This window comes from Sabethes cyaneus, chromosome 3, assembly GCF_943734655.1.
Source record: "Sabethes cyaneus chromosome 3, idSabCyanKW18_F2, whole genome shotgun sequence".
Lineage (NCBI taxonomy): Eukaryota > Metazoa > Arthropoda > Insecta > Diptera > Culicidae > Sabethes > Sabethes cyaneus.
In genome coordinates, this window is record NC_071355.1 from 60,959,166 (window position 1) to 60,985,575 (window position 26,410).

The 26,410-nt window shown below is 41.9% G+C and overlaps 3 protein-coding genes, 2 non-coding genes and 1 pseudogene across 9 annotated transcripts; 4 read left to right on the plus strand and 2 right to left on the minus strand.

Moving 5' to 3' along the window:
• The first annotated feature begins 1,899 nt into the window (after window positions 1-1,899).
• LOC128741955 (protein polybromo-1) lies at window positions 1,900-19,579 on the plus strand. Of its 5 annotated transcripts, none has more exons than XM_053838089.1 (16): window positions 1,900-1,985; window positions 2,062-2,206; window positions 2,351-3,272; window positions 3,529-3,755; window positions 3,819-4,429; window positions 4,489-4,624; window positions 9,522-9,892; window positions 9,958-10,276; window positions 10,599-10,686; window positions 10,746-11,376; window positions 11,432-11,604; window positions 11,667-11,839; window positions 11,936-11,995; window positions 13,214-13,639; window positions 13,768-14,311; window positions 19,111-19,579. In XM_053838089.1, exons 2-16 carry the CDS (start codon window positions 2,081-2,083, stop codon window positions 19,410-19,412), a joined length of 5,109 nt encoding a protein of 1,702 aa, XP_053694064.1. In that variant the 5' UTR covers window positions 1,900-1,985; window positions 2,062-2,080; the 3' UTR covers window positions 19,413-19,579. The 5 variants fall into 5 exon arrangements, with proteins under 5 accessions (XP_053694064.1, XP_053694067.1, XP_053694066.1 ...); XM_053838092.1 differs by having other exon boundaries at window positions 9,552-9,892; XM_053838091.1 differs by having other exon boundaries at window positions 3,544-3,755.
• LOC128744856 (U6 spliceosomal RNA) lies at window positions 5,334-5,428 on the plus strand (annotated as a pseudogene).
• Trnae-uuc (transfer RNA glutamic acid (anticodon UUC)) lies at window positions 9,364-9,435 on the plus strand. Its single transcript has one exon. It is a non-coding gene; the product is annotated as a tRNA-Glu (tRNA).
• Window positions 10,490-10,562, plus strand: Trnaf-gaa (transfer RNA phenylalanine (anticodon GAA)). Its single transcript has one exon. It is a non-coding gene; the product is annotated as a tRNA-Phe (tRNA).
• LOC128741956 (D-aspartate oxidase-like) lies at window positions 19,501-24,323 on the minus strand. Its single transcript, XM_053838095.1, has 4 exons — window positions 24,041-24,323; window positions 20,316-20,825; window positions 20,055-20,254; window positions 19,501-19,766 (listed from the first exon to the last, which is right to left on the minus strand). The coding sequence occupies exons 1-4, from the start codon at window positions 24,229-24,231 to the stop codon at window positions 19,630-19,632; spliced, it is 1,038 nt and encodes a 345-aa protein (XP_053694070.1). The 5' UTR covers window positions 24,232-24,323; the 3' UTR covers window positions 19,501-19,629.
• A 518-nt stretch (window positions 24,324-24,841) lies between these two features.
• Window positions 24,842-26,156, minus strand: LOC128739634 (D-aspartate oxidase-like). The gene is made up of 4 exons (XM_053835131.1): window positions 25,954-26,156; window positions 25,677-25,889; window positions 25,127-25,623; window positions 24,842-25,053 (listed from the first exon to the last, which is right to left on the minus strand). The coding sequence occupies exons 1-4, from the start codon at window positions 26,154-26,156 to the stop codon at window positions 24,881-24,883; spliced, it is 1,086 nt and encodes a 361-aa protein (XP_053691106.1). The 3' UTR covers window positions 24,842-24,880.
• Between the last annotated feature and the right edge of the window lie 254 nt (window positions 26,157-26,410).

The following is a 26,410-nucleotide window of genomic DNA, read 5'->3' on the forward strand; positions in this document are numbered from 1 at the left end:
TGCCGTGTTTGAGCGGAAAGTGCTGCGGACGATATTTGGCGGAGTACAAACTGAAAGCGGAGAGTGGCGGAGGCGTATGAATCACGAGCTACAGGCACTGCTTGGGGAGACTCCCATCGTACATCTAGCGAAAGTTAGCAGGCTACGGTGGGCCGGACACGTCGTAAGGATGCCGGACGACAGTGCGACGAAAACGGTCCTCTTCAACAACCCCACCGGCACCAGGAACAGGGGGGCCCAACGTGCACGATGGCTCGACCAGGTCGAAAGCGATTTGCGACTTCTGAGACGACTAGGAAATTGGCGACGAGTGGCCCAAGACCGAGTTGAATGGAGACGAGTGCTTGAAACAGCACGACCCACCCCGGCTCTATGCTGCTGAAGAAGAAGAAGAAGGTAAATAGAGTATTCTAAGCGACTTACTAGTGTGTGACTGTATTGGTGGTTTGTGTGCATCGTGAAACGATTTCGCTATGGAAAAAAAATCCTGATGAATACAAATCGCGTATACGTATACGCGGCGGACAGGGGCTTGCGATGGGTGCCATGCTTTTGTCGCGTCTCAGTCTCAGCACAAGCGAAAGAGAAACAGTAAGTCACTGCATACGTTTCATTCGACAATGTTGGCAACAAATTTACCTGTCAGGCGGGCGCTTTTTCTGCAATAGCGCCCTTCGTTAAGTCGATTGTCAAATACCGTTCGTTAAGATAGGAATAGCACCCCACTGGCGGCAAAGTGTGCGTAAGACAAGCTGGCACAAACAGGAACGATTTCAATCTGGATATTTTGTAATTCTATTCATTTTCACTACGCGTAGGCCACCCGCCCTATGAATTTGTTGTTTGATTTAACGAAAACAAACGTTTTGAAAACGTATCAAATGTATGCGAGTTCTCAACATCTGGATTGCAGAAGATGGAACATTTGCGCGGCAATTTCGGCTAGATGATCTGTTTTGGTTGCCGCAGAGAGGCAAATTCGCGCCCAGGGTTAAAACAAAAACTCTATTAATTAAGAAGTAACACCTGATTACAACTTGTGTTACCTTATAGGTGTAATCGGTGTAACTGCTCGGTGACCCCTTGCAAATTATAATCAAGAAAATTATTTTCTTATGCCGGCACGAGCAAGCGGTTTGTTTACAATTTTTCTTCTACTAAATCAGTAATGCCAGATGTAAGGAACTCTCTGATTTATTGAGAAGTTATTTGTAAGGTGGATATTTTACATTGCTACCTGCGTGCTGCGTTTTGGATTATGATTGTCAGTCAGTTGCAAAATTTACTAACATGACCTGTCAAAAAAATGGAGCATTTAACGCTTGTTCATTAGAGATATTAGCGATTTAACAACGATTTAAATGAAATGTAGTTATATAGTTATTTTCCAAAATATATGGCATCTCTGAAGCCGTGGGCGTGATCTGAACCAATATTTTACTTGCAAAGGTGAGGCAAACATCTGCTGTAATCATCGAACTTATCAGCTCGAATTGATCTTGATTACTTTGTACGTTATACTGAGGTAATCATCAGTCAGATAGCAGAAAAGAACTGTCAAATTTTTGCAACGTAAACGCTAAACGCAAACGTGCAAATTCTGCCTGACCATACACAGCATTTTTTGTGTAAGGAAAAATTAAAAAAAAATATTCTCGCTCCAATCACTATTAATGCACCCAACAATATGAGCTAGATGATTTCTATAAAAATTTAATTAACATAATTATTAAAAATATAATGCTCAATTCGATTCGCTTCAATTTCTGCGTGCCTGTCGTGCCTGTGCATTCGCAATTCTTACTCACCTTTGTGTTTAACACGTTGATCTACAGACGCTTTTGTTTGTCTGACATTTTGTTTTCGGGATTTGCTGTACTCTAGAGTGATTTTCAGAAGTAAAACTTTGAGAAAAGTTATTTAAAACATTTTTTTGACTAATTCATATCAAAAATTACAATTAGTGTGGATTCTACTTCATAAAGGTGACGAAAATAATCGTGAGAACGCAATATATTAGCATATTTTGCAGGTTTCAATAATGTGATCATTCTGCTTCAGTTTCTAGCTTACTACAAAAATGAGTAAACGAAAACGAACTAACTCATCACAAAGTAACAATGAAGACGACGACAGTGACGAGGATATGCCGCTAGAGCAATCACCTGCTCCGCTAGTATCCCGAAAGAAGAAAAAACTAGATCCGGTTTGTAACACATTTGCGTTTCGGCCGCTACTCGCATAACAGTCCCATTTTCTATATAAACGGGACTGTTATACGAGTAGCAGCAGCATAGGTCAATACATGTGTGGTCCTGCATCATTCTGCATGATTGAATTTTACTTTCAGACCGAACTTTGTCAACATCTTTATGAGTCGATCCGTGCATTCAAAAAAGAGGACGGTAGCACACTTTGCGACACCTTTATACGAGCACCAAAGCGTAGACAGGAACCTTCTTACTATGAAGTGGTGGCCAATCCGATCGACCTCCTGAAGGTACAGCAGAAGTTGAAAACGGAAGCATATGAAGATGTAGAAGATCTGAAAACCGACATTGAATTGATTGTGAACAATGCTAAGGCTTTCTATAAACCGGAATCTCCAGAGTATCAGGATGCTTGCCAGCTATTGGACGTTTTTAATACCAACAAGGCAAGGCTGCTGGAAACCCAGCAGGAGCATGAAGCGGTTGAAGTGGTAAAACCTAGAAAAATTAGTCGTCCTCGAAAGTCTACCCACGAGCCCGAAGACACCGATGTGGACGATTTTGACCCATACGAAGAAATGTTCAATTCGGTGATGACTGCAACCGACGAAAACCGGGAATTACATCGCATGTTTCAATTACTGCCTTCGAAGAAATCCTATCCTGAATACTATGACGTTATCGACCACCCAATCGATCTGAAGTGCATCGCTGTTAAGATCCAGACTAATGCGTATTCACATTTGAATGAAATGGAAAAGGATTTGCTCCAAATGATCAAAAATGCTTGTACTTTTAATGAACCTGGGTCACAAATTTATAAAGATGCTAAAACATTGAAAAGAATATTCACCAGTCGAAAGGCTGATATCGAAGCTGGACGGTATCGTAAAAGCGCCAATCGGAAGGCACGAACTGGAACCAGCCTCAGTTCAATGGTTGCTGCTCTCAAAGAAGAACCGGAAAGTTCGGATGAAGAACTGGATGATTCGATGGAAACCGAAGGAGATGGTCCGTTGTGGCAATTATTTGATCAACTGTACAATACTGCGAACACTAACGGTAAAATTTACAATGATTTTTGCCACTTTTATCAATGTTTCCCGCCAGCTAAATTAGGATATTGTTTGCAATTTTGGTTAATTATAATTTTATTTCACTTTTCCGCCCTACTTTCCATTCCGCACGTGTTGCACATCCTGTCGAATAACCTTGTCCTACACTTTCAACCTCACCTGTGTGATTTGACTTTACCTTTACCCGCCGCTTGAAACCCAAACTCTTCCACATTTTCTGCGAAAACGCGGAACACTTATAGATCCCAATGCTGTAGGCGCTCCGCTGGGCGAATCTCTCTGGAAGTTGCCAACCCGTCGCTTTCATCCGGAATATTACTCACAGATTAAGAAGCCAATCTCGATGGGTCAGGTGCGCAACAAACTGAAGAAGGGTCTTTATTCAAACGTAACCGACATGAGTGCCGATTTGTACGTGATGTTGGACAATGCTAAGAAAGCTAATCCGCAGAATAGTAAAATCTATAAGGTGAGATTTAAACATTTAATTTATTTAATTATAACATGACTTATCTAATATTACACATTTTAGGATGCCGTTAAAATGCAAAAATTATTGAATCAAAAGCTGATCGATTCAGGCGATTTGGATGACAGCGACGAAGAAGACGATACGGATTCGTCTATAGTGACCGTTACCCCTGCCAAAAGCGCTGTGAAGCGAAGCCGACCTCGTAGCTCTGCGGCGATAATTCAGTCGCCACCACATCCGCAAGCCAACAGCTCAGCGGTAGGAGCTACAAGTACGCCGTTCCAAAAGGGTTCGGGTAACCGACAGTCACTGGTGGCTACTCTTAAGAAGAAACTAATTTCATTGCACGAATATATGGTCGAGTTCTCCCATGCCGGACGACAACCTATGGTTCCGTTCATGGAGAAACCGTCGAAAAAGCTATATCCTGACTATTATCAAGTGATTCAGCACCCGATCGATATGACCACAATTGAGAATAACATCAAAACCGACCGATATGGCACGCTAGATGATGTGGTCGGGGACTATCGTCTCATGTTCTCCAACTGCCGCAAATACAACGAAGAAGGTTCTATGATCTATGAGGATGCTAATATTCTCGAAAAAGCTCTCAACGAAAAGTTAAAAGAATTTTCTTCTATCAGTAAACGCCTGAGTACACCGAAAACGTTAGTATTTATGTCACACTAGCCTAAAACTAAGCAATAACACAATGTTAATGTTTCAGAGCATCCAGAGCGAAAAACAAACTGAACACTTTGGAATCGAAGCTGAAACATTTGTACGACACCGTTCGGGAGTACCGGGAACCGAAAGCTAACCGCCAGTTATCTTATATCTTTGTAAAATTGCCTTCGAAAAATGTAAGTACCGTTGGCCCAATTAATTGTCCCCGTCGTCGTCGTGCGATTGGTTCGTCGTTAATCGCATCCGTAGCCACATAATAATGTATCACACACCATTGCAAGTGAAACCCATAGGTATTTCGATAGCACTTGCTCTACAGCATACTTTTTTTGTTTTCTTTTTCTCTTTCTTTCCGGTGTTCCGTTTCATACACCACCGCCTCCGGTTGTGTTGGATGGACATTGTGGAAAGAAAAAGGTAATTTTTAGTTTTTGATTATTTAAAAGTTGTCATTTATAAGCAGAAGGGAAAGAATGTGATAATAATTTCTTGTTCAATGTTGGTTAATCAGGTTGCGGTGGGTGTCTTGACTAAAAGCTTCTTCCATCACGGTCTGACAGTGTTGGCAGCAATGTTTGCATGCAGCTGAAGAAACCCAAACGTTTTTGAAAGCACGTTTGAAATTTCGAAATACTCTAATGTTAATGTCCATACTATTTTTGCATGTTTCAAATACGTTCGTAAGTCTTATGTGGCGTAAAATATACAATAATTTACAATTAGCCACGATTTAATTTAGTCTTGCGCTTCTACATTCTAATAATCAGAACAATTCTAATCAGATTCTCTATTCTGAGTTCTAAACAAATCGTATGCTTCAATCCATTCTGACCGTAATTCAGAATAGAAACACTGATCAGTGGGTTTTTGGCTAAGAATGTAGAATCAAGGCGATTGTAGCCATGAATATGTTCAAGAGAAGATTAGCATGAGCCCTGTGCAAGGATGACATGCAAAATCATGAAGCGTTCCACATTTTTTAAAGCAAAAATAATTCCTTAAGGGCTTTGGCTTAAACTCTTTAGTTGGCCATTAAAAGAAGCCTGCAAATACCTGCATACCTATCTGCTTGCGTTTAACTTGAATCCGAAGATTGTTGATTTTTTAAGCCATTCCGCATCTAACGCTTGCAAGCTTAAAGGAACTTTTTGGAAATTTGTAACTTTTACACCTTTTTATGACATTCGATATCAAAAACTGATTTTGAAAGTTATTTTTTGCAAGCACAAATCAAAGTTCGCTCATTAATGACTGATTCCTATGGAATTTTTCTCATTAGTATATCTATGCGCGCTTGGATACGACTTTGTGTTATTACCAGACTACAACTCTTTGATTCTTGAAGAGGCGTACGCGATATTATTGCAGCACAAAATATTTATTAGCAATTCTCTTCTATTTATCGAGTCAACGTTTAATTTACATAAACTGGTTCATTTTTCAGTGTAGTATATGGTAAAAAGGCTTTTTGAAGGCACTCTGTCTAATAAATTTTACTATTGTTGGTACCTTTTGTGACGGAAATTTTACTTTGCTTGCCGCAGGTACAGATAGTCTATTAAATGAGATATTTCGATACAAATGTGGACTGTTTCTGCTTTTTGATACGTTCATCCACTTTTAACTTATCTTTTTCGGTGTAAAACTCGTGAACTGGGATTTGTTGGAAGTCAAATTTGACGATTGCTTCGTCATCTATCATACAGTAACTGCATTTGGTCCATATTTCCTTGCTGAGATTTCTAGCACGGATTTTGGCAATAGTTCTCTGACGTTCATCGTTGTTTGAGAAGGTTCGAACCATATATGGCTTTGTGAAACGCCGATCTTCTTGCCAACATGACGTGTTAAAATATTAAGTTTTCGGGTTAAATTAGCTTTCCTACCAGCTCCTGCTTTGGGATTCATTGCCAAACGATACTTGAACTTTTCAGTACTCTTGAAATGGTTGTATTACAGATCTTCGAGCTTTTTTCTAAAATTTTTCACGCATCCGCTCGATTCGCTTCCGAGTCAGAAATGCACAACTACGAAATTCCCATTTATTGGTCCGCAGGACTGTCCTGCACTCGGCTCACTTCACACTGGGTGGTGCGCAGAGAGCGCTCTTGATGTACCGCCCAGTGTGAACTGGGAGTGCGCCGTAATTACTTAACATAGAGCAATACTTATGGATAATAATTAACTCTATAAATGCCCCATACATAAGATTTTCGAATTTTGCGTGGTTGAGGTGTTACAATTAAAAAAGCAAAATAAGTGCACTCAGTACAGGACAGCCCTGTTGGTCTGTGTCCGTCGATCCGTCAAAACAAAGGAATGCAATCAGAGATCTCCAATGCCTCCGTCATGGTTTTCATCTCGGCAGGACAGGTTTTCGTCAACAGTCCGGATGTTGTTGGCTAAACTACGTCGCATGAATCTCTGGCTGTGTCTCTTCTACGGTGTCCTTGCGAATTCCAGTCGAGTGCTGCAGTCGCTGCAGATCTCGTTTACTCCTTTATTAAAGGTGTGTTTGATCCATTTTCTGTTACGTTCTCGAATATCTGTTTCTGCCGACAATTGATGACACCAACAATGACGTTACTTATTGGATATCCAGTTGTCAGGCCACCAGGCCTGATACATCACAGGCAGCGATTGATGAATAACTGCAGTTTCTTGCGTTATCTCCGCTGAAACACATCATATTTCGCAGGCGTACAGCAATAAGGATTTAACGTATGAGTTGAAAATTTGTGGTTTGGTATGTGATCTGGTTTGAGCACAAAATGTTTCAATGATCTGTAAGGACACTTCTGATCTATCTGATCCATCTGACTATTCGTCGGGTATTGTCTAGCTACCAAGATATGAAATGGCTTTCTCCTGCTCAACTTGTATACAGTATTTGGTGGGGTTGTCAGTGTTCACTGTCATAGACTCAGTCTTTGCTACATCAACTACGAGCAGGGCCCGGCATCGTCAAAACAAATAAATGAAACTGACTTTCTCTTACTTTGCCTTCACTTCATACATGAAGCGACTGGTTTCATTTGTTGAACAGCTCGTTTCATGCAAGCTTCAGCTGAAGTTAGTGACTGTTTCAAGTAACGACGATTGAAAGTCAGACACGATTTGTCGATGTTGACTAGGTTAATTATAATATGCATTACACTAAGAAACGTTACTCATATTCAATTCATTTGCATTCAAAGTTACTGGCATTCTACTGAATATTTGATAGAAAAGCACAATTGAAACTTGATCGTCATGATGAAGTGAAACCGGTTTTACTGACGCTAATTGAAGCCAGTTTTGAATCGAAGCAGTGCTGCTTCAGTTGGAACCGAAGCTTCATTGCTTCATTATTGAGTGACAATTTGCAATTAAAGGTGACGTTGTTGGACCCTGACTATGAGACTTGCTGCCGTGATCTCTCAGAAAGGTCATTTAACTTGCTCTACATAAGCGATTTTTTGGAAGTTATGTTATTGTATTTAACTTGTGAAAAGTTGAACAAATAATATTTTTAAAACAAAATCGTTGCGTACTACTGTCATTTGAAATATAACGTAATATACGTTATTTTCAGTAATCAAAATTAACGATATTTTTTGATACGGTGCGATACTTTTTCGAAACCATTCGAACCAACACGAACCCGTGAAGACAACATATATTCGCTGTGATTCAAATAAGACAGTAGTATTCCATCCAGGACGTCGAGAAACAGCAGCAGTGATAATATGCAGCCATGCCTCATATCAACAGTAATCCGTAGAGGGTCGGACTACAGAGAGTATCGATTACAGAGGCGCCGAGACATTCAAAATCCACTAAATTGGTGTAATCTATAGTCTCTGTAGGTCGGACAAGACGCCATTATGCAACACCTTGCACGAGAACGCCTCGATGAGATGGACTAACTTATCTGGTACTTCTCTACGCTTAGTGCGTCCCTTGCAATAGATTACGCGAATTTACTCTCGAAATTAGCACAAATATTCAAGAAAAAATCGTCTAATGCAGGCTGCTATTAAATTTTACCATTGTTTTCTAATCAAAACATATTTTAATAGTTTTCCCTTATGCAAGCATTATTACAGTGGACCCCCGTTCGTTTGAACGATTCCTCATGCAAACGAACGGGGTTAGTTTTTAATTTGAACAACTGGTAACCCTAAATATACTGGAGCTTGTGTGAACTGGCTGCCCTGCTCTTTGTTATTGTTTTGGTGGTTTGATTCAGTTGGCAGTTGCAAGCAGTGAATATTTCATTCTCCGATCGGATTTCTACCATAATCGTTGGGAAAACGCAATGTGAAACAGATTAAACATGCTAGCTCAGTACAAACAAATCGTGTTTATGTGCATTGTCTGCATAAGCAAATGATGTCATATTGAGAATGACATTTGAACCATTTTTAATTTGCACGTCGTGCAAACCAACGGGGTTCAAATTAAAAAGTGTTCAGATTAAAAACGGTCAAACGAACGGGGGTCCACGGTATTTCATTAAAGTTTGTATGTATATAGGGTTAGCCAAGATAAATTTTTTCGATCGTGAGCATTGCCCTTACTGGTCAACGCTGCCTGACAGTTTTTCAAGCACCAACCGAATAGACTATTAGTCATTGAACGATATAATAACCCGTAGGTATGAATAAAACAGTTTGCTTCGCTTTTCCGGGTAAATCTTATGAAGGAAGCAAAGTAAACTGTTTTATTCATACGGTCCAAAAAAAGTTCTATGAAATATTTGGAATGTTTTTAGGCATCCCTAAAACAATATATGTTTTGTTATCGCTTGCGATGTTTGTCTCGGTATACTATGATAACTGGCAACATTGCTCTCGTAAAGCTTAATTTAACATCTTTGCATAGGTTCCACGTCCAATTCAAGTAAGCTTTCTAACAAATTTCATTCGCAACTTCCCATATGGTCTAGTGGCTAGGATATCTGGCTTTCACCCAGAAGGCCCGGGTTCGATTCCCGGTATGGGAACATTTTTTGCTTATACGAATCAAATTGTTTTTGTTTGCTCGCAAACCGTAATAGTAAATTTGTTACTATATTTTTTCCCATTTCAGGATTACCCGGACTATTATGATATCATAAAGAACCCGATAGACATTGATAAGATCGAACAGAAACTGCGCAAGCAGAGCTACGAAAGCGTTGACGAGATGGCAGCCGACTTTATGCTAATGTTCGAGAACGCCTGCAAGTACAACGAACCGGACTCGCAAATCTACAAGGATGCCCTCTGCCTGCAGCAGCTCGTCATTCAAACCAAACAGGCCCTGCGAAGCGATGAGACCGTTCCGGACGTACCGCAAGCCGTTCAGGAACTGCTGCTGTCGTTGTTTACCAGTCTGTACAACTATCAGGACGAGGAAGGCCGATGCTATTCGGATTCACTTGCCGAACTGCCGGAGCATGATGAGTCCGATGGGACTAAGTGAGTTGATGTTCTGTAATGTTTGTTAAACATGAGATTTTTATATGATTATTTTGTAACTTAAGGGTCCGTGCCATTTCACTCGATTTAATCAAGCGTCGGTTGGATAAAGGTCTGTACAAACGACTGGACATGTTTCAGGAAGATATATTTACCTGCCTAGAGCGGGCCCGTAAGCTGAGCCGTACGGATTCACAGGTCTTTGAAGATTCCATTGAGATGCAATCGTATTTCATCAAAAAGCGGGACGAACTCTGCCGGCATGGTAATGTGCTTGAATCTCCCGCACTAAGCTATAGTGTGATGCATCTGAGTGCAGCGGTGGAAGCACTGCGACAAACGAAACTATTGGAAGAGGAAGCCGATACGGAATCGGATGCGATGGTAAGTTAAAGTAAACCTTTTTCTTTTAGCCTAAATCGTGATTCCAACCTATCTGAATTCCCACCTGTCTGAATAAGACTGTCTGTCGTATTAAATGCGACAGCTATAGAGAGTGTCGATAAAGTAGACTTGTAGAAGAGCTTTCGCTTTTTGTACCATAGAGAAAAGCACACACTTGCTTTATAAAGTGCTTTTAAGCTTCTTTTATCATCAGCCGAAATAGCTCAGTTGGGAGAGCGTTAGACTGAAGATCTAAATGTCCCCGGTTCAATCCCGGGTTTCGGCAACCAAGTTGACAATTTTTTTTTTGTTTTCTTTTCAGCAACCCTCACAAGGAGAAAGTATGACAATTGACCAAAGAGTGTTTTCTCCTGGTGATTTCGTTTACGTAGATCTTCCGGATAGCAAGAGTAAGCCAATTTATTGCTCATAACATTTTAAGTTTTATTTGATTACTTGATGGTTTCAGTTCCCGGAGTTATGTACATCGAGCGGCTGTGGACAAACAGTGACAATATAAAAATGATGTACGGCAACATGATGCTCAGGCCGTACGAAACATATCATTTAACAACGCGCAAGTTCATGGAGAAGGAATTGTTCAAAAGTGATCAGCACCAGGCCATTCCGTTGTCGCAAGCACAGAATAAGTGCTTTGTCATGTATGTCAAAGATTACTTCAAGATGCGACCGGAAGGGTTCCAGGATAAGGACATATATGTTTGTGAGTCTCGATACAGTTCTCGAGGACGTTGTTTCAAGAAAATTAAAACGTGGACCTTGGTCCGTGCCAACGATCCGGTCAATTTGGTACCGCGTGAAACTCCGCTGGACGTCAAGCGTGTCATGTCCGTTTTCAAAGAACGTGTTGAAAAGCACAAGGAAGAACTATCGGAGCTGCAAATGCAGGAAGCGCTTACTGAGAAAGAGAAACCCAATGTGATTGTTTACGTGAATGGCGGAGAAGAAGGCAGCGTATTCTTCGAACAGTACAACACTGTCTGCGGGGGTGTCGTTAAGACTGGCGACTTTGTTTACGTGGCCACTGAAACCGGAAAGCAATCGGTTGCACAGATTCAATCGCTTTGGGAAACGAAAGAGTAAGTCTTGTAACCAACCAATTGTTCGCTTATTTCTACTAAATTTTTCTTACAGCGGAAAAGCATTCTTTCGTGGACCTTGGTTGCTTACTCCACCGGAAGTTCCGGGAACGATCAGCCGTTTATTTTACCGCCAAGAGCTTCTGCTTTCAACGGTACAAGAAACTACTCCTACGGTGGCAATCGTAGGCCGATGCGCGGTTCTGGAACAACCCGAATACATTACACGTAATGCGATTAGTTATCTTTCTCAAAAGCGAACCATCACTGAATAATTAACTATTCCTCAGGACGCCCAACCGAAGTACCGGAAGTGGACGTATTCCTCTGCGAATCCGTTTACGACGAGCTGAAGAAGCAAATCCGCAAGCTGGGCACGGGTGGGCTCAAAAAATTCAACCACTCGCAGATGGTGACGACGGACGAAGTTTTCCACTTCCGGCGTCCGATCAATCCCCCCAAGGTACGGTATTAACCACTAGTCTGTGGGCGTGCGTGAGTGTGTATCTTTTTTTTTGTGTTAATCACTTTGTTCCTCCTTGTTGTGTGCTATTTGTAGGTCACCTGCGGCGAAATCGCAGCCTTGCAGGAGAATCGACCGATTCCGTCGGGCGATCTGGTAAATACCAGCAGTATTTTACTTGTTTCTCCATCACTAGTGATGTTTGTTGTGCTGTTTAGTTGTGCTTTAGTTAGATTGCTATTCAACTTTCAGTAAATTAGTTAGTTAGTTAGAACATCTCGTATCTGTCCAATGCCGTGAAATTGATTCATTTCCACCCCTATTTAAAATTCATTTTTGTTGGTTTGCAGCAAGCTTATGGTTTATACAAAGGACGTGGTTATTTGCGTTGACTGTCGGATTAATATAATCAAACTTTTGGCATGCATTTACTCACAAAATGATAAGAAAAATCATGAAATGCAATAATTTTACACCGGGCCTAAATTTATTGCTAGCAATAAATTCCTCCCCCTATCTTATAAAGGAATTAGTCAATTAGTAGTAAATATTGAATTAATGTTTTATAATATTATGTCTGTCTCGCGCAGTCTCAAACGGAGCAGTTTTGAATATTTATAATTTTCTACAAATGTAAAAGTCTACCAAGCTTTAGAGTGCAAAATTAACTTCTTTAAGTTTGTGAAATGTTCATAAATTTGATCAGTTATGATTTTTTAGTTTGAAGTCAGCCACAGCTAGATTGTGGATGTTTTCCATTTTCGTTCCCTTTAATTCGCATGCGAATTTCATTCTACTTTTTAAACTAAGCATGGATCGAACTATCACAAACTTTTACAAATGCTCTGGCTTTGTGATGGTACATATATTTTTGATTATTTATGTTATCTATTTATTGCTTTATCCGTGATCGAGCGGACAATAAACTAAATCCTATAAAATCTTGTTCAACAATTTTGAGCAAGAAAACAGGGTTTACAAAACCTGATTGTAAAATAGCAACAAGGTGGATCGATATCTGTCAAAGTAACAAATTGCTGTCTACCACACTCATAGTAACACTTAATATGAATAATAGGAGTATTTATTACTGAACAGTTCACTAAGACTAAGCTTCTAATTTTCTTCGCCTTATAAATTGATTGTATAGTTAGCAATTATAAACCGATTGCATATCTTCGATTAAATTGCATGAAAAATCTAGGCGTCAGTATTAAGCTTGCACTCATTAACATCACGAAATCTGTACTTCAACACGACATTTCGCGAGTTTAGGCCTACAAACTTAACATACAGAGTCTAACAGTATTAATCAATCACCCAAAAAGAAATAAACAAACACACACATCTGTTTCCTACTGCCCGTCGTTTCAGGAGTGCAAAGATGAGTTCAGCATCATCGACGACTCGATTGACGGTCCGCCGTCGATCGGGTCGGACGTGGTTGCCACCGCGTCACCCGTTCCACCCACCGTAACCGGTACTCCGCAGCCTTCGGGAAAGAAACAAAAACCAGCCGGGCGCAAGCTGGTCACCGGTTACATTCTGTACTCGAGCGAACACCGGAAAACTATTTGCGCCAGCAATCCGGACGCAACCTTTGGCGAGGTTTCCCGTATAGTGGGCAATGAGTGGCGCTCGCTGCCGGACTACGAGAAGAGCACCTGGGAACAGCGGGCCTCTAAGATGAACGAGGAAAATGCGGCCAAATTTGCGGCTGAATCTGGGGAAGGCCACTGCCCTAGTCCTGCACCGACCAAGTCGGAAGGGCCCATTGTGCAGGAAATTGTACCTAATCATGTATGAGAAATTTTTGAACTTATTTTTAGCACGGCATTTCTGTTTCTATTACATGTTTTAGTTACATGTTCTCTGTAAATATTAACATTTCCATCAAAATTTATAGCTTTTTTTCTTTGCGAACGCAGGTTTACGAATGCTGCTGGGAAAAGTGTGACTACCAATTCGAGGATCCATTCGATTGCATGGAGCACTGCATCACCGATGTAACAGGCTGTGTGTACAAAACCTTCATGAAAGCTAGCGAGCCAGAGTTCCTGTGCATCTGGCGCAACTGCGTTCGTCTGCGGCGCAACATGCCCCCGTTTCCGCATATGCAACGGCTGGTGAAACACGTCCGCGAGGTTCACCTGACAAAAACCGTCGGCAAGGTCGTGATGCCGCAGGATCGTGGCAAAAATTTCGTTCCAGCCAAGCGACAATCGATATCGCAACCACATCCATCGACAATCAAACAGCAACCCGTGCCGGTCGCTAGTGGAAGCCCAGCGTTGCCGCAGGAGGCAACGGCGGCAGCGTCGAGCCCAGCAGCAGCGGCCGGAGCAGCGGGCGCTGCATCCGGAGCCGCCGGAGCTGCTGCACCATCCGCGAGCACTTCGCAGCAAAACGGAACCGCCCCGGCCGGTGCAAACAATCAGTCAAGTAATTACATTCCTGCGTCGTACTATAATTGTGAGTGGTTTTTATTAGTTCGCTTTTTATTTTGCCGAGAGCAATGCTTTTTAGTGAGTAGTGCATGCGTTAGATTTCATTTTTAGGGTTGAACTAAATAACTATCCTTCCAATTACCTCATCATTCAAAGATACATTTGCTGTACTGTTCTGTGCGTATTTCCGGTGTTCAGGATTTTTATCCGGAATTGTGATCGAACGATGATTCGATGAAACTCTTCGCAACTACAAGTTGGCATTTTGAAAAAATGTTGTCTTGTTCAAGAATAGTTTAAAATTTAAACGCACTTTTTCAATTTATAATGGAATGCCGAAGCCATGTACGGAATTTACATTTTTAATGAAACTAATTTTCTTCTAATGGCAGTGTGCCATACGGAAACTTTACAGATTTTCTTTCGTCTATTATGGACAGCCACAGAGAGCAATTGTTTACAAAAATATATTGGTTGAGCCGTTTGGACGAGCTATCCAACTTCCACGAAAAAGTTAAAGTATGCACCTTGAGTCATCAGGTATTAGCATCTTTGGCTCGAGCAGCACGTTCCTCACTATCACGTTCCTCTGCTTGAGTCGTAGTTCAAATACTTAATTCAAGTGATCAGCAAATAGTAATTTTTTACTTAATATTTTGTCGTTAAAAAAACAATCCATAAATATTGATACTCAATAATTGCTTGATTGGAATCCGCATCATATAATGCTGATCATAATGCTGTTTATCCCTCTTTTTGATGGGAACGTAGACGAAGACAAGTCGTAGACCAGGATATCCCAGCACCCCAATCATACTTATAAAACACAACGATAAGTTTTGACATAAATTTGGGGTTTTCTTCAAATGGTTTAACCCTTGCCGATCAGAATTCAGGATAGGAATTCGGATCAGAATGGGTTCGAATGTAGAATCGAGGCTATTAATCGAGTGCTCCCCTCGCAACACTGCACAAACTGCTTCAACTCAAAGCTAATATCATTCTCGTGGATAGTGGATAGTGGATTGCTCTAAGCCCGTCAGTTGTCCAGTACACTAACGGCAAGTCTACCAATCTAAATACAATGACTACGAGCAACGTACGTATTGATATTGGAAAACATGCTTGGTACCTACGTTGAGAGCAGATCGCTGGGTTGAGCAGCTGGAATTCCGATCGTAATACTGCTGGAGATGTTCCTTGCAGTCCTATATGTACGGCTGCAACGGTTGATGTTGAACGGTACGTTTGAAGCGTACATGTAGCGTCTTGGCAATCTTCTCCCCCTCGTTGATTTTCAGGAGCGGTCGTTTCAGTCGAGCGATTTTGACTTCAGGCTATTTTGAATGCGCATCTACATCAACCAGGAAATATTGGCGAGATCTATATGGCTTCGCTATATATGGAGGTTTGGTTGCTTGTGGCCAAGACTGCAGTAAAACCTTCGAATGGGGTGCCAGGAAACGTTACTGCGAGTGACAGCTCTCATTCTCTCGATTCCGGGATGACCTCAATGGAGTTGCTTCAGAACAAGATGGCAAACGTTGTTTGGAATCACCAAGCAATCCACAACATCAGGCATTTTTTCACCACAGCAGGAGCTTCACGGTACGGATAGAATTGTCTTACTAAATCGTCTTCGATGCTGCTTGCGGAGAAAGGCTATGCTTGTCGGTTGTACTGAATCACTTGCTTTAGGACTGGACACTTAAGCGTAGCTTTTTGGACCGCGTTGACAGTTACTGCTGACGCACTGACAGCTTCATTCAGTGGGTCGTCGAACTGGACAGCAGCGTTGATGAAGTCTTCTTCCGATTTCGTGCGACTGTCGATCAGGCGTGATATTACATCCGAACAGTCAAATTGGGTAGTGGAAATGTATTCGATTTTGAAATCGTAGCAAAGTGGTTTGCTTCGAACCAAAGATTCTCATCAAGGGTTGGTTGTCGCTTTGCAATGTGAACTTCCGATTCAGGATCATCCGAGGGAAATTCGTGGCTCTGAACACCAGCGCTAAGCCATCCTTCTCCACTTGAATTTGTCCAACTTCGACTTGAGTCATCGAACGGGAAGCATGTGCGATTGCCTTTATAGAAGCGTAAGGAAACCGATGTAAAGCGATTGCACCAATACCAGTTTTCGATGTGTCTGCCCGCGATGATGATTTCCAGATTCGGGTCATAGTGTGTGAGCAGCAGGTCTGATCGTAGCATTTGCTTGATCCTATTACACGACCAATGAAACTGGACGTGGACATCTTTCTTTAAAAGTGCATCTAGCAGATGTCGAAGCTGATGTATTTGTCGTACGAACTTAGAGTAAAAGTTAACAGCAAACAGGTGACATCGGTTGGTGTTGGCATCATGAATATTGCTTCAACTTTGCCTGGATCTGGGCGCAAACCATTAGCATCGACGATATCCCTCAGATATTTGATCTGTCACTGAAGAAAGCTGCATTTTTTCCCCGAAAATTGAATCCAGACTCTTCTAGCCTTTTGAAAAGTGCCGTAATTCGTCGATGATGCTCCAAGTCGATTTTGCTCGAAGAGTTCAATTCAGTCGGGACCTAATAAGTTAAGGTCTGGATGTGTAATTACATAGCAGGTCGTGCTTCCAGAGTAACACGTCACATTCTCCGATGGAATGCTAAGGGTTTGCCGGACGCAATTTTTACATGATTGGTGGTTTGTTGCAACTCCAATGATCCGAGGTTCTCTCAGGTCTGTCTTGAAATGACGGTTATGTCGGATGCTGTGTCGAACTGCAGCAAAATTTTTACTCAGCCGATGTTGCTATTTAGGAACTTCCTGCGGTCGCTGCTCACCTGATTGACTGCAAAAACGCCGTTCACAATGAACTTCTTCCTGTTTTTGTTGCTTCCATTGCTGTGTTTCATAGAGTTACAGTTGTAATAACCTTTTGTAGCTTCGAGTTAGTGTACTGTAAACGAATGGATTATTTCACAACAAAAGAAAACGCGTCCGATCACGTTCGCTTCTAGAACACCACTTAACTCAAAAACGGGAACAATGTTTTTGAGCAAGATAATTACATTTATGGAAATAAAATATTCACCAACACCTTTCTTGTGTCCAACTTGGTTGCAAGATTTACAGGAGTGGCTCGCAAAAGGACATTAACGAACGTAGTGCACTGCCAGCGTGGTATCTTCAGGACGATTGATTGCTTGCTATCCTTCGTCTGTGGAACAAATAAATTCGATATCTGCTCTTCTGCTTGATGGCACAGACTGATGGGGTTGTCGATGATTTCTGTTCTACCAGGGCGGTGTCATGTTTCAGATTCTGCAAACGTTGACATTCGTTGATGAGGACCTTCAATTTGCATTCACCGTCTGCAGGATCGCGTGATGAACTGACGGCAGACCAACCAGAGGATGGGTCTATTAGGGACAAAAAACCGCTTCTTGAATTACAGTATCGTAACCTATACTGCCCGCACAAATGTATAAACCCGATGACGAGAAGGAAACATTCTACGTGTAGCTACGGAGCGGGCATAGTGTAGCTCATACTATTGCTTAGTAACAGTTCAGGTGCACTCAAAACTTTCGATGCGACGCGATGGAGAGGAAAAAAATAACTTGAAAAAACTATCTCGGCATTGCTACCAGGGAGAATTTGGTCAAGTATCGACGAGCGCGGAATGAGTTCTCTGAATCTCGGGGCAGCATACGATACAGCCGATCCGGAACATCTATCGTAGATAATGCAACTTGCGCACTTTTGGGATGTTCTCGAGTCCCATTTAATCGCGCAGAGAGGTGGTAGCCAACTTCTAAGCTTACGTCGACATTATTCCTAGAATCTTTAAGACCTGGTCACCACCGACAACGACACGAGTAACGAGATTCAACGCCTCTTCCAAACAGCGATTCCGCAAGACATTTCTAATCACGTGCATGCTGCTGCTAATTAGACCGGTAGTCCATTACGGAGTTGAGATTGTAATTTCGCTTACGGAAGATGTACGTGCACTTGTCATATTTGAACGAAAGGTGTTGCGAAAGTATTGCCATTAGGGGATACAAACGAAACGCGGAGAGTGGCGTAGTATATTTTTTTATCGGAGAAGTCCTGACATGATGAAAACCATTTACAGAGTGTAACGAAAATTTCAAGTTGTGCCTTCGATTTTTTTGGTTTATCGTCGCTTTCGGTTGAAATAGGAGGTGAATAACAGTTTTTACGTAAAGTAGCGGCATTCATTTTCAGAATCATCGAAACTTAAATAATATACACAGTCAATTTACCGTCTATTCGCAGTATTGGGGTTTGTAAACCACGTACGTTCTGATAGTATATCAGCAATATTTTGGAAATAGATGTATGAAATTGTGAATAGATCATTGCGATGGAATCTCTCTCTCTCTCTCTCTCTCTCTCTCTCTCTCTCACACACACACACACACACACACACACACACACTACCTCTTTCTCTTTCATTATATCTTCCTCTTTCTCTCTCGTCCCTCATATAAATAAAATAAAAGTTTTACTAATCAACAACACATTCTATGACCTATTTTACTTAGACTTGGTAAAACTAGTTTATATGCTACTAGTAGATGTATTTACAAAAATTCATTTGAAACTGGGTGCCGTTTTTAAATTAATAATTTGGTTTTACCGATAAAAAATACATAATTTTATACCCATTTGCATTGCATTCAACATTTTTTAAACAATAGCATTTCAACACTAAACCTAGAGAAACACGCATGCTTTCCTGCCTCCAGCTTTACCCGGCTATGAACCTCCAATCATTTAAACCGTTGCTCTTTTACCTTAATTTTCCTCAGTCGTTCCAGCTCCGCCAGCAGAACCACTGTTCGTCACAGTCCCGCCACGACCGCAACGTGTTCTTCACTCGGAGGCGTACATTCGCTACATCGAAGGACTGCAGAGTGGTTCCCAGTATATTACACCCTGGCAGAAAACACTAACCGCTACGAGGGAAAACATTCCTAACCAGGACGCCAGTCGCCTGCCCACGCATTGGCTTGGCAAGAAAGGACGCGAGAAACCGGAAGCAGTGGTCGACGCCCTCTGGCAGCTGCGAGGTTTTCTAATGAAGGATGTAATTCAGTTCGATCGCTTCTGAATCTCACTCTACTGTGAATGCGTTGAACTGAGCCACGTAAAAGGTAATATTTCTTTTTGGAAAAGATTTTAACGATATAACGAACGTTGAGCAAGGTACATATATTCAGTTTTCCTTCTTATTTTACAAAATATGTCTGCTATGGAATATATGTATAAGTGATGTATCTTGAAACTGCTATAAAGTTCACCTGATTGATCCGAACATTACCGGTTATTTATAGCTTGGATTTAGTGTCCTTGGTCAAGACTAAAGTTTGACAGAGTTCCACGACCTCGGATCCGCAGCCCCAGCAAAGCGTAACGCCGCAACCACCATGACCGTAATTATGGATGATGGGTACTGTTTGTTCACCTATATTTAAAGACACATAATTTTTATTTTAATCAAAAACTGCTTTTGAAACTCGAGAAGTTAATGACAGTTCTTTGAACCTTTGATGTATAGTTAGCGCATAAATATACAATTAAACAAGTGCGTATTTTTGCAATCAACTTCTGATAATGGAAAAGTAATCTTCCGGCCAAATAACCCCCAACCACTATCATTATCAATCGCGATCTGACCATGATAGTTTGTTTTGCTTAGAAATAGCGATTGATAAGTCATTAAAACAATATAGAGGAATGGAAAATTTCCTACCTGCTTTGTATTGCTCTACTTCCAACCGTACGGTACTGCGTCCCGGCCGCAAGCCAACCCACTCTCGTACTTTGGTAGCATTTCTCAGACTAGGAAGCATTCGCTCGCATCCATCGAAGATGAATTTACTGTCATCTTTACTGATATTCCGATTGAAGTCATTCATCTGATGAGTTCCTCCAAGTATCACCGTCTCTGTGCTGTAAAATAAAAAAAAGCTTGTATAAGTTTAAGCTTTCCATTATTAGATCTCGTACTTACTTTGGTATAACGTAATTACCATCGTCGCTATCATCAAGGATAATTTCAAACACCCATGGTGCACAGACTCGTGCTACCTGTCCCCGAATGGGCAGCACCTCCTTGTCGCTCATCATTTCGAGCGACCCCAAACCCGTGCAGTTAACGATGAGGTCCACTTTCCGGTTTTGCACAATGCTCTCCACGTTATCAACCTTCGCTCGTACAAACTTGCCGCCAACGTTGACAAATCGATTAAACAGATACGGCAGTAGCCCTGATGGCTCACAGGTAAACGTGGCAAACTGATATCCGCCGGTGTAGCGCCGCCCGTGTTCGTAACTCAGTCGATCCAGCTCTGTAGCGGAAAGTTTCGCACAACCAAACACGATATCCTTCCAGGCCGGTTCCGGATAGCCCTGTGGGTCAGTCGTAAGACGCATGCACGGTTGTAGACTGACGCCAACTCGTGCTGCCAACCCATTTTTCCACAGCTGGTGAAAGAACACGTGCGTAGCGGTTGACCATTTACTGTAAACAGCAAAATCGACACAAGTTAACAAATTGGAATAATATTTGAATTTTAAATCTCCTCAATTGTGAGATAAATTCGATGTATCGTAGAATTTATCCAAATTAGGAGAACATAAATTCTGGACAGGAGATTCTATGGCACGTACTTTAATCATGTTCTACTACTAACAGTGGTAGTGATAGAGCAGAACAAGGATTCGGTTTTGTACTTCTTGAGAAGCAGATAATGCGGGTTAAACAAGTGCGTATTTTTGCAATCAACATCTGATAATGGAAAAGTAATCTTCCGGCCAAATAACCCCCAACCACTATCAGAAGAAGATGAAATACCATCAATTAGCGTAATAAGGGGGAATTAAGAGCAGATTCGTTACCTTCTATACTACCATACTACTATACTATACTATCAGCTATAAACGCGTTTGATCAACCTGAAATTGTTACTTGGGTGGTCGGTCTGGATGGGAAGCATGTTTGCAACTATCCGCCACTGGATGGCGTGCTGTTTCACCGCAAGTACGCTGAATGGAAGGAAGGAAAAGCGGACTTGAAGCAAATTAGCTCTTGGAGAATTTGGGAAGACATTCCGCAAAGGGGTACCTAGACTAAAAGTACATTTGTCTGTTTCGCCAGTTACATGTTAAGTTTTAAATCTTAGCAACATAATATGTCATAAAACGTGTTCAAATGACAACAAAAATACGAACATGCCAACACATTTTTTTCGCAGCGAATTCTAACTTCTCAACAGTTTCCCTCCCCTGAGTAGGTGGTTTGACGCGCACTTCGGCATCCATTCTAAACCTTAATTCCGTATGCAGAATGTAATATGTATATGTAGTTTAGTTGTATAGTGGGCGGCGTACTCGAAAACGCATTGTGGTGGCGAAGGATGATCCATGAACTCGCACAGCTCTATGGCGAACCTAGTATTCAAAAAGTTGGGTAAAGCTGGACTAATACGATGGGCAGGGCATGTTGCAAGAATACCGGACAACTACCCTGCAAAAGATGGCGTTTGCTTCAAATCCGGTAACCAGGGTTGCAGCAAGCAAGATGGTTAGGTCAAGAGGAGCGATATCTGGCGGATAGTACGGGGTGTGCAAAGAATTGGAGTGCGGTAGCCAAACGAGTACATTGGAGAAACTATTCATCAGTCTATGTCTTAGGATGGCAAGCCAAGTAAGTAAGTAAGTAAGTGGAACACTCCATAAAAATGCCGATGCACAGTCCCGTGAAACTATTCCTCGATGGCGATCCGACTATGACGAGACGACAAAACGCACATATGCAAGATGCTTGAATGAAACCTAATGGAACCTTATTTACCTGGATCTTACCGTGAGGTGCCCTAATTATCTTTTTACTTATCAAGCCGGCTTCGTCGAAGGTCGGTCTACAACGGATCAAATATTTACACTGCGCCAAATCCTCCAAAAGGGCCGTGGACACAAAGTTCCCACGCATCATTTGTTCGTTGACTCCAAAGCCGCATATGATACCATCGACCGGAAAGAGCTATGGTAAATCATGGACGAGAACAGCTTCCCCAGGAAGCTCATAAAACTGATTAAATCTACGATGGATGGTACACATGTTGTGTTCAGGATTTCAGGTGGATTGTCAAGTTCATTCGAATCACACAGAGGGCTTCGTCAAGGTGATGGTCTTTTATGCCTGCTGTTCAACATGACGCTACAAGTTGTTATCAACACGCGGGGCACGATATTCAACAAATCTAGTCAATTCGTCTGCTTTGCCGATGACATGCATATTATCGACAGAACATCTGTGGCGGTGGCTGAACAGTACACCAGACTAAAGCGCGTAGCAAAAAAGATTGGGATAAAGGTAATTACGTCTAAAACAAAGTACATGCTGGCCAGCGGAACCGAGGCCGAACGACGCCGCTTGGGCAGTAGTATATTGATTGACGGCGATGAGTTTGAGGTAGTCGACGAATTTGTCTACCTTGGCTCACTGGTAATGGCAGACAATGATACCGAATGTGAGATTCGAATCCGAATGTGAGATTCGGAGGCGTATTATCAGCGGAGTCGTGCTTACTGTGGGCTTCACAAGCAATTGCGGTCGAGCAGACTAAGTCCCCGTGTAAAAAGTGCACCCTGTACAAGACGCTTATTGACCGGTTGTTCTTTACGGACATGAAACATGAACAATGCTCGAGGAGGACCTCCGAGTGCTCGGAGTTTTTGAAAGACGAGTGCTAAGAATGATCATCGGTGGTGTACATGAAAACGGAGTATGGACGTGGAAGATGAACCATGAACTCACACAGCTCCATGGCGAATCCACTATCCAGAAGGTGGTTAAAGCTGGACGGATACGATGGGCAGGGCATGTTGCAAGAATGCCGGACAACTACCCTGCAAAGATGGTGTTCGCCTCAAATCCGATAGGAACAAGACGACCAGGAGCGCAGCGAGCAAGATGGTTAGACCAGGTGGAGCGAGATCTGGCGGAGGGTACTTGGTGTCCGAGGAATTGGAGAGCGGTAGCCCTAAACCGAGTTACATGGAGAAACTTTGTTCAACAGGCTTTGTCTTAGGATGGCAATCCACCTAAGTAAGGAAGTAAGAGGTGCCCTAATTCCGTGCGGCTAGTTTCGGCTCCTAATTCCGTGCATCCGGTATTAAAATCAACAATCTCTCAACAAAACACATTACCTTAACAATGTTTGAATGCTACCTTCACCGTTAAATTTTGTTTTTTGAAAATTCCCGCCTGTTCCACGAGGAAACCGCCACTTTTAGACTAAGTGCATGGAATTGGAGGGCACCTCACGGTACCTAATGAAAAACTCTTATTTCAGAATTTCAGTTTTTTTTATGAAAATGTCAGCATATTTTCTCAATAATGAAAACTATTTTCTGAAAAAAAGCTTTTCACTGTATTCCACGGCGCGGAAAACTCCAAAGCAGACAACTTTGACTACAAGAAATCTTTTTATTCTTATTATGAGGATAATTTCGCAGCAGCGTTATTTTTTATTTGTAGCCTATGGCCAAAAACCAACGATTAACGACGAACTATGATCGGTCGTTAGTTTTTCTACCGTTTTTCTACTTGATTTTTCCGAATCTTCTACCGCCATGCAAAAAAATTGTGAAAAACTCTAGCACTTCGTCAGACCAATCTTTTATCCCATACTCAAACACCCATCAGCTCAACAAGTCACGTAATGTACCTACACAATTTTATGATCCGGAGTTTTTCCACAGTAGTACGGTCCCCACAGACCTGCCGATCCGTCACCGGTCGTGTCCGGCGAGACATGCTCCGAGATGAGTGTCACATTGGCCACACCGTAGTAATGCTCGGCCAGCTGAACGGCTGCGCACAGGCCATTCACACCCGCTCCGAGTACCACTACTTGCTTCATTCTTCACACACAAAAAGTATACCGCTTCTACGATTCAGGCACCGTGCAAATCTATCTACCTACTGTCTCATTTGATAACCGCACGCGAACTGAATCTGTTGTTCAGTTCGAAATGCTAATTTAAATCTACTGCCTTATCAATGGCTGTCTTCTCATCGCCGCGCCAATGTCAGGTTGTTTCTATCCGCTATTTGCTCGCCCTAGGGGATTTCTCTCAACCATTGGCGGAACTAGCGCTCATTTCTAGGAGGGGCTATAGCCCCCGGAATTTTTTTCAACCGTTTTATTTCGTCGGCATATTAAAATTTAATGCACATTAATGCCTGGAATCTTATAACAGTCATGCAAATAAACTTTACTCTGAAGTTTTTCGTACCTGAAGTTATCTAACTATTGGTTTTTCAAAAATTACAAAACTTAGTCAACTTTTTTAGGGGGGGCTAAATCTTTTCTAGGGAGGGCTTAGCCCCCCCTAGCCCCCCCCTAGTTCCGCCAATGCTCTCAACGCCCGAGACAGGAGTGATAATATGCATTTACATACTACTTTGTGTATTTGTATACATTAAATCAAAGATAATGCAAGTTGGTTGCGCCTTCTGTTTATGCTGTTATTATTAGTCGAAGTAAAATTCTCGATTAGATGTAGGTATTAGAGTTTCGATTTCCTCCTATGATAACGCTGCTTATATGCGTCTTCCTTATAGCTGTGACCAAGAATATCATCAACTAAACGTAGCACATCGCCTGCGCATCCCCATGCCAGTGTGATTCCGCTTCCTCCGTGTCCATAATTGTGAATTATTGGAACCGAATTTTTGCTGTCTACTGGAAAGATACAAATTATTCTATTATTTCTGTTTTACTTCAAATTTACTTAGTTATTCCATAAACTCACCCACTTTCACATGCTCTACTTCCAATCTTACAGCAGTTCGAGTTGGTCGCAGTCCTACCAAGTCAGCAATTACAGGTGCACGATCGAGAGCACGTGTTAGTCCGGCGCAACCATTTCTGATGCCCTCAGTATCATCGGAACTGATTTCCAGCTTGCAATCTCCCATTTGCTTGGTGCCCCCCAAAGTTACACTTCCGGTATTGGGAATAACATAACCGGCTTCGGAGGTCAACACATGGAACATCCAAGGTGCGTGGACACGTCTTACTTGACCACGACAAGGTCTAACGGCATCATCGTATAACAACTCTCCCGATGCTAAACCTAAACAATTTATTACGATGGTATCGTTGGACAGTGCCTTTTCCCTGATAAACGCTTGCATCTGTCTTATCGCTTGCTGGCTAAATACTGCTCCGCGTGCGCGCAGTGTCCTCATATAGAATTGCATTATTTTGGTTGGTTCACAAGTGAAGGTTACAAATTCGGCACCAGAACTATGACAAACTCGTAGTGAAAATCAAACTTAGTGTTTGTTACAAATATTTACCAATATTTCACTCCGTGTTCGAACCCAATTTGTCGTAGCCTATGCTCAGTCAGTTCACAGAATCCAAAGACGAAATCCTTCCAGAAGAAATCATCTGCGGCCTGGTTTTCCGAACACAATCCGTAATACGGTATCAAACTAATTCCACACTCATCTGCGCATCCTTCTTTCCACAGCTTATGGAAGTATTGATAAGTATCGCGAGACCACTTGCTGAGGATAACATCTTGTTAAGCGATAAACAGATTAACCCAAATCTAACAGAGACATCTCTTACCACACCAACTCTCGTGATGTTTCCCCCAGAAGGTAGGGTTCCCATAGTCCTGCCGCCACATCACTGGTAGTGTTCGGACTGAAATGCTCACTAATTATCTCAATGCCACAGTGAGGATACTGTTCCGAAAGTCGCATGGCACATGTTAAGCCGTTGATGCCTGCTCCTAGGATAAGGAATTTAGGATTTGCAAAGCTATTCATTGCTTGCCTTCAACTGATGGTGACACAGTTTCTTCTACTGACGTCTTTCAAAGTCAATGAATGTTGAATATCTCAGCATAACAGACGAGAAATTTTTACACTCTATCTTGACTGTCAATGATAAGATTGCTGTTGAGCTTACAATGAGACAAATTGATAAAGAGTAGGTAGCTATTTTCACTCTTCTTCATCACCACGCGTTTCAGAGTGATTTATAATTTTAATGCATCTATCTCGGGTAGCAGAGATGATAA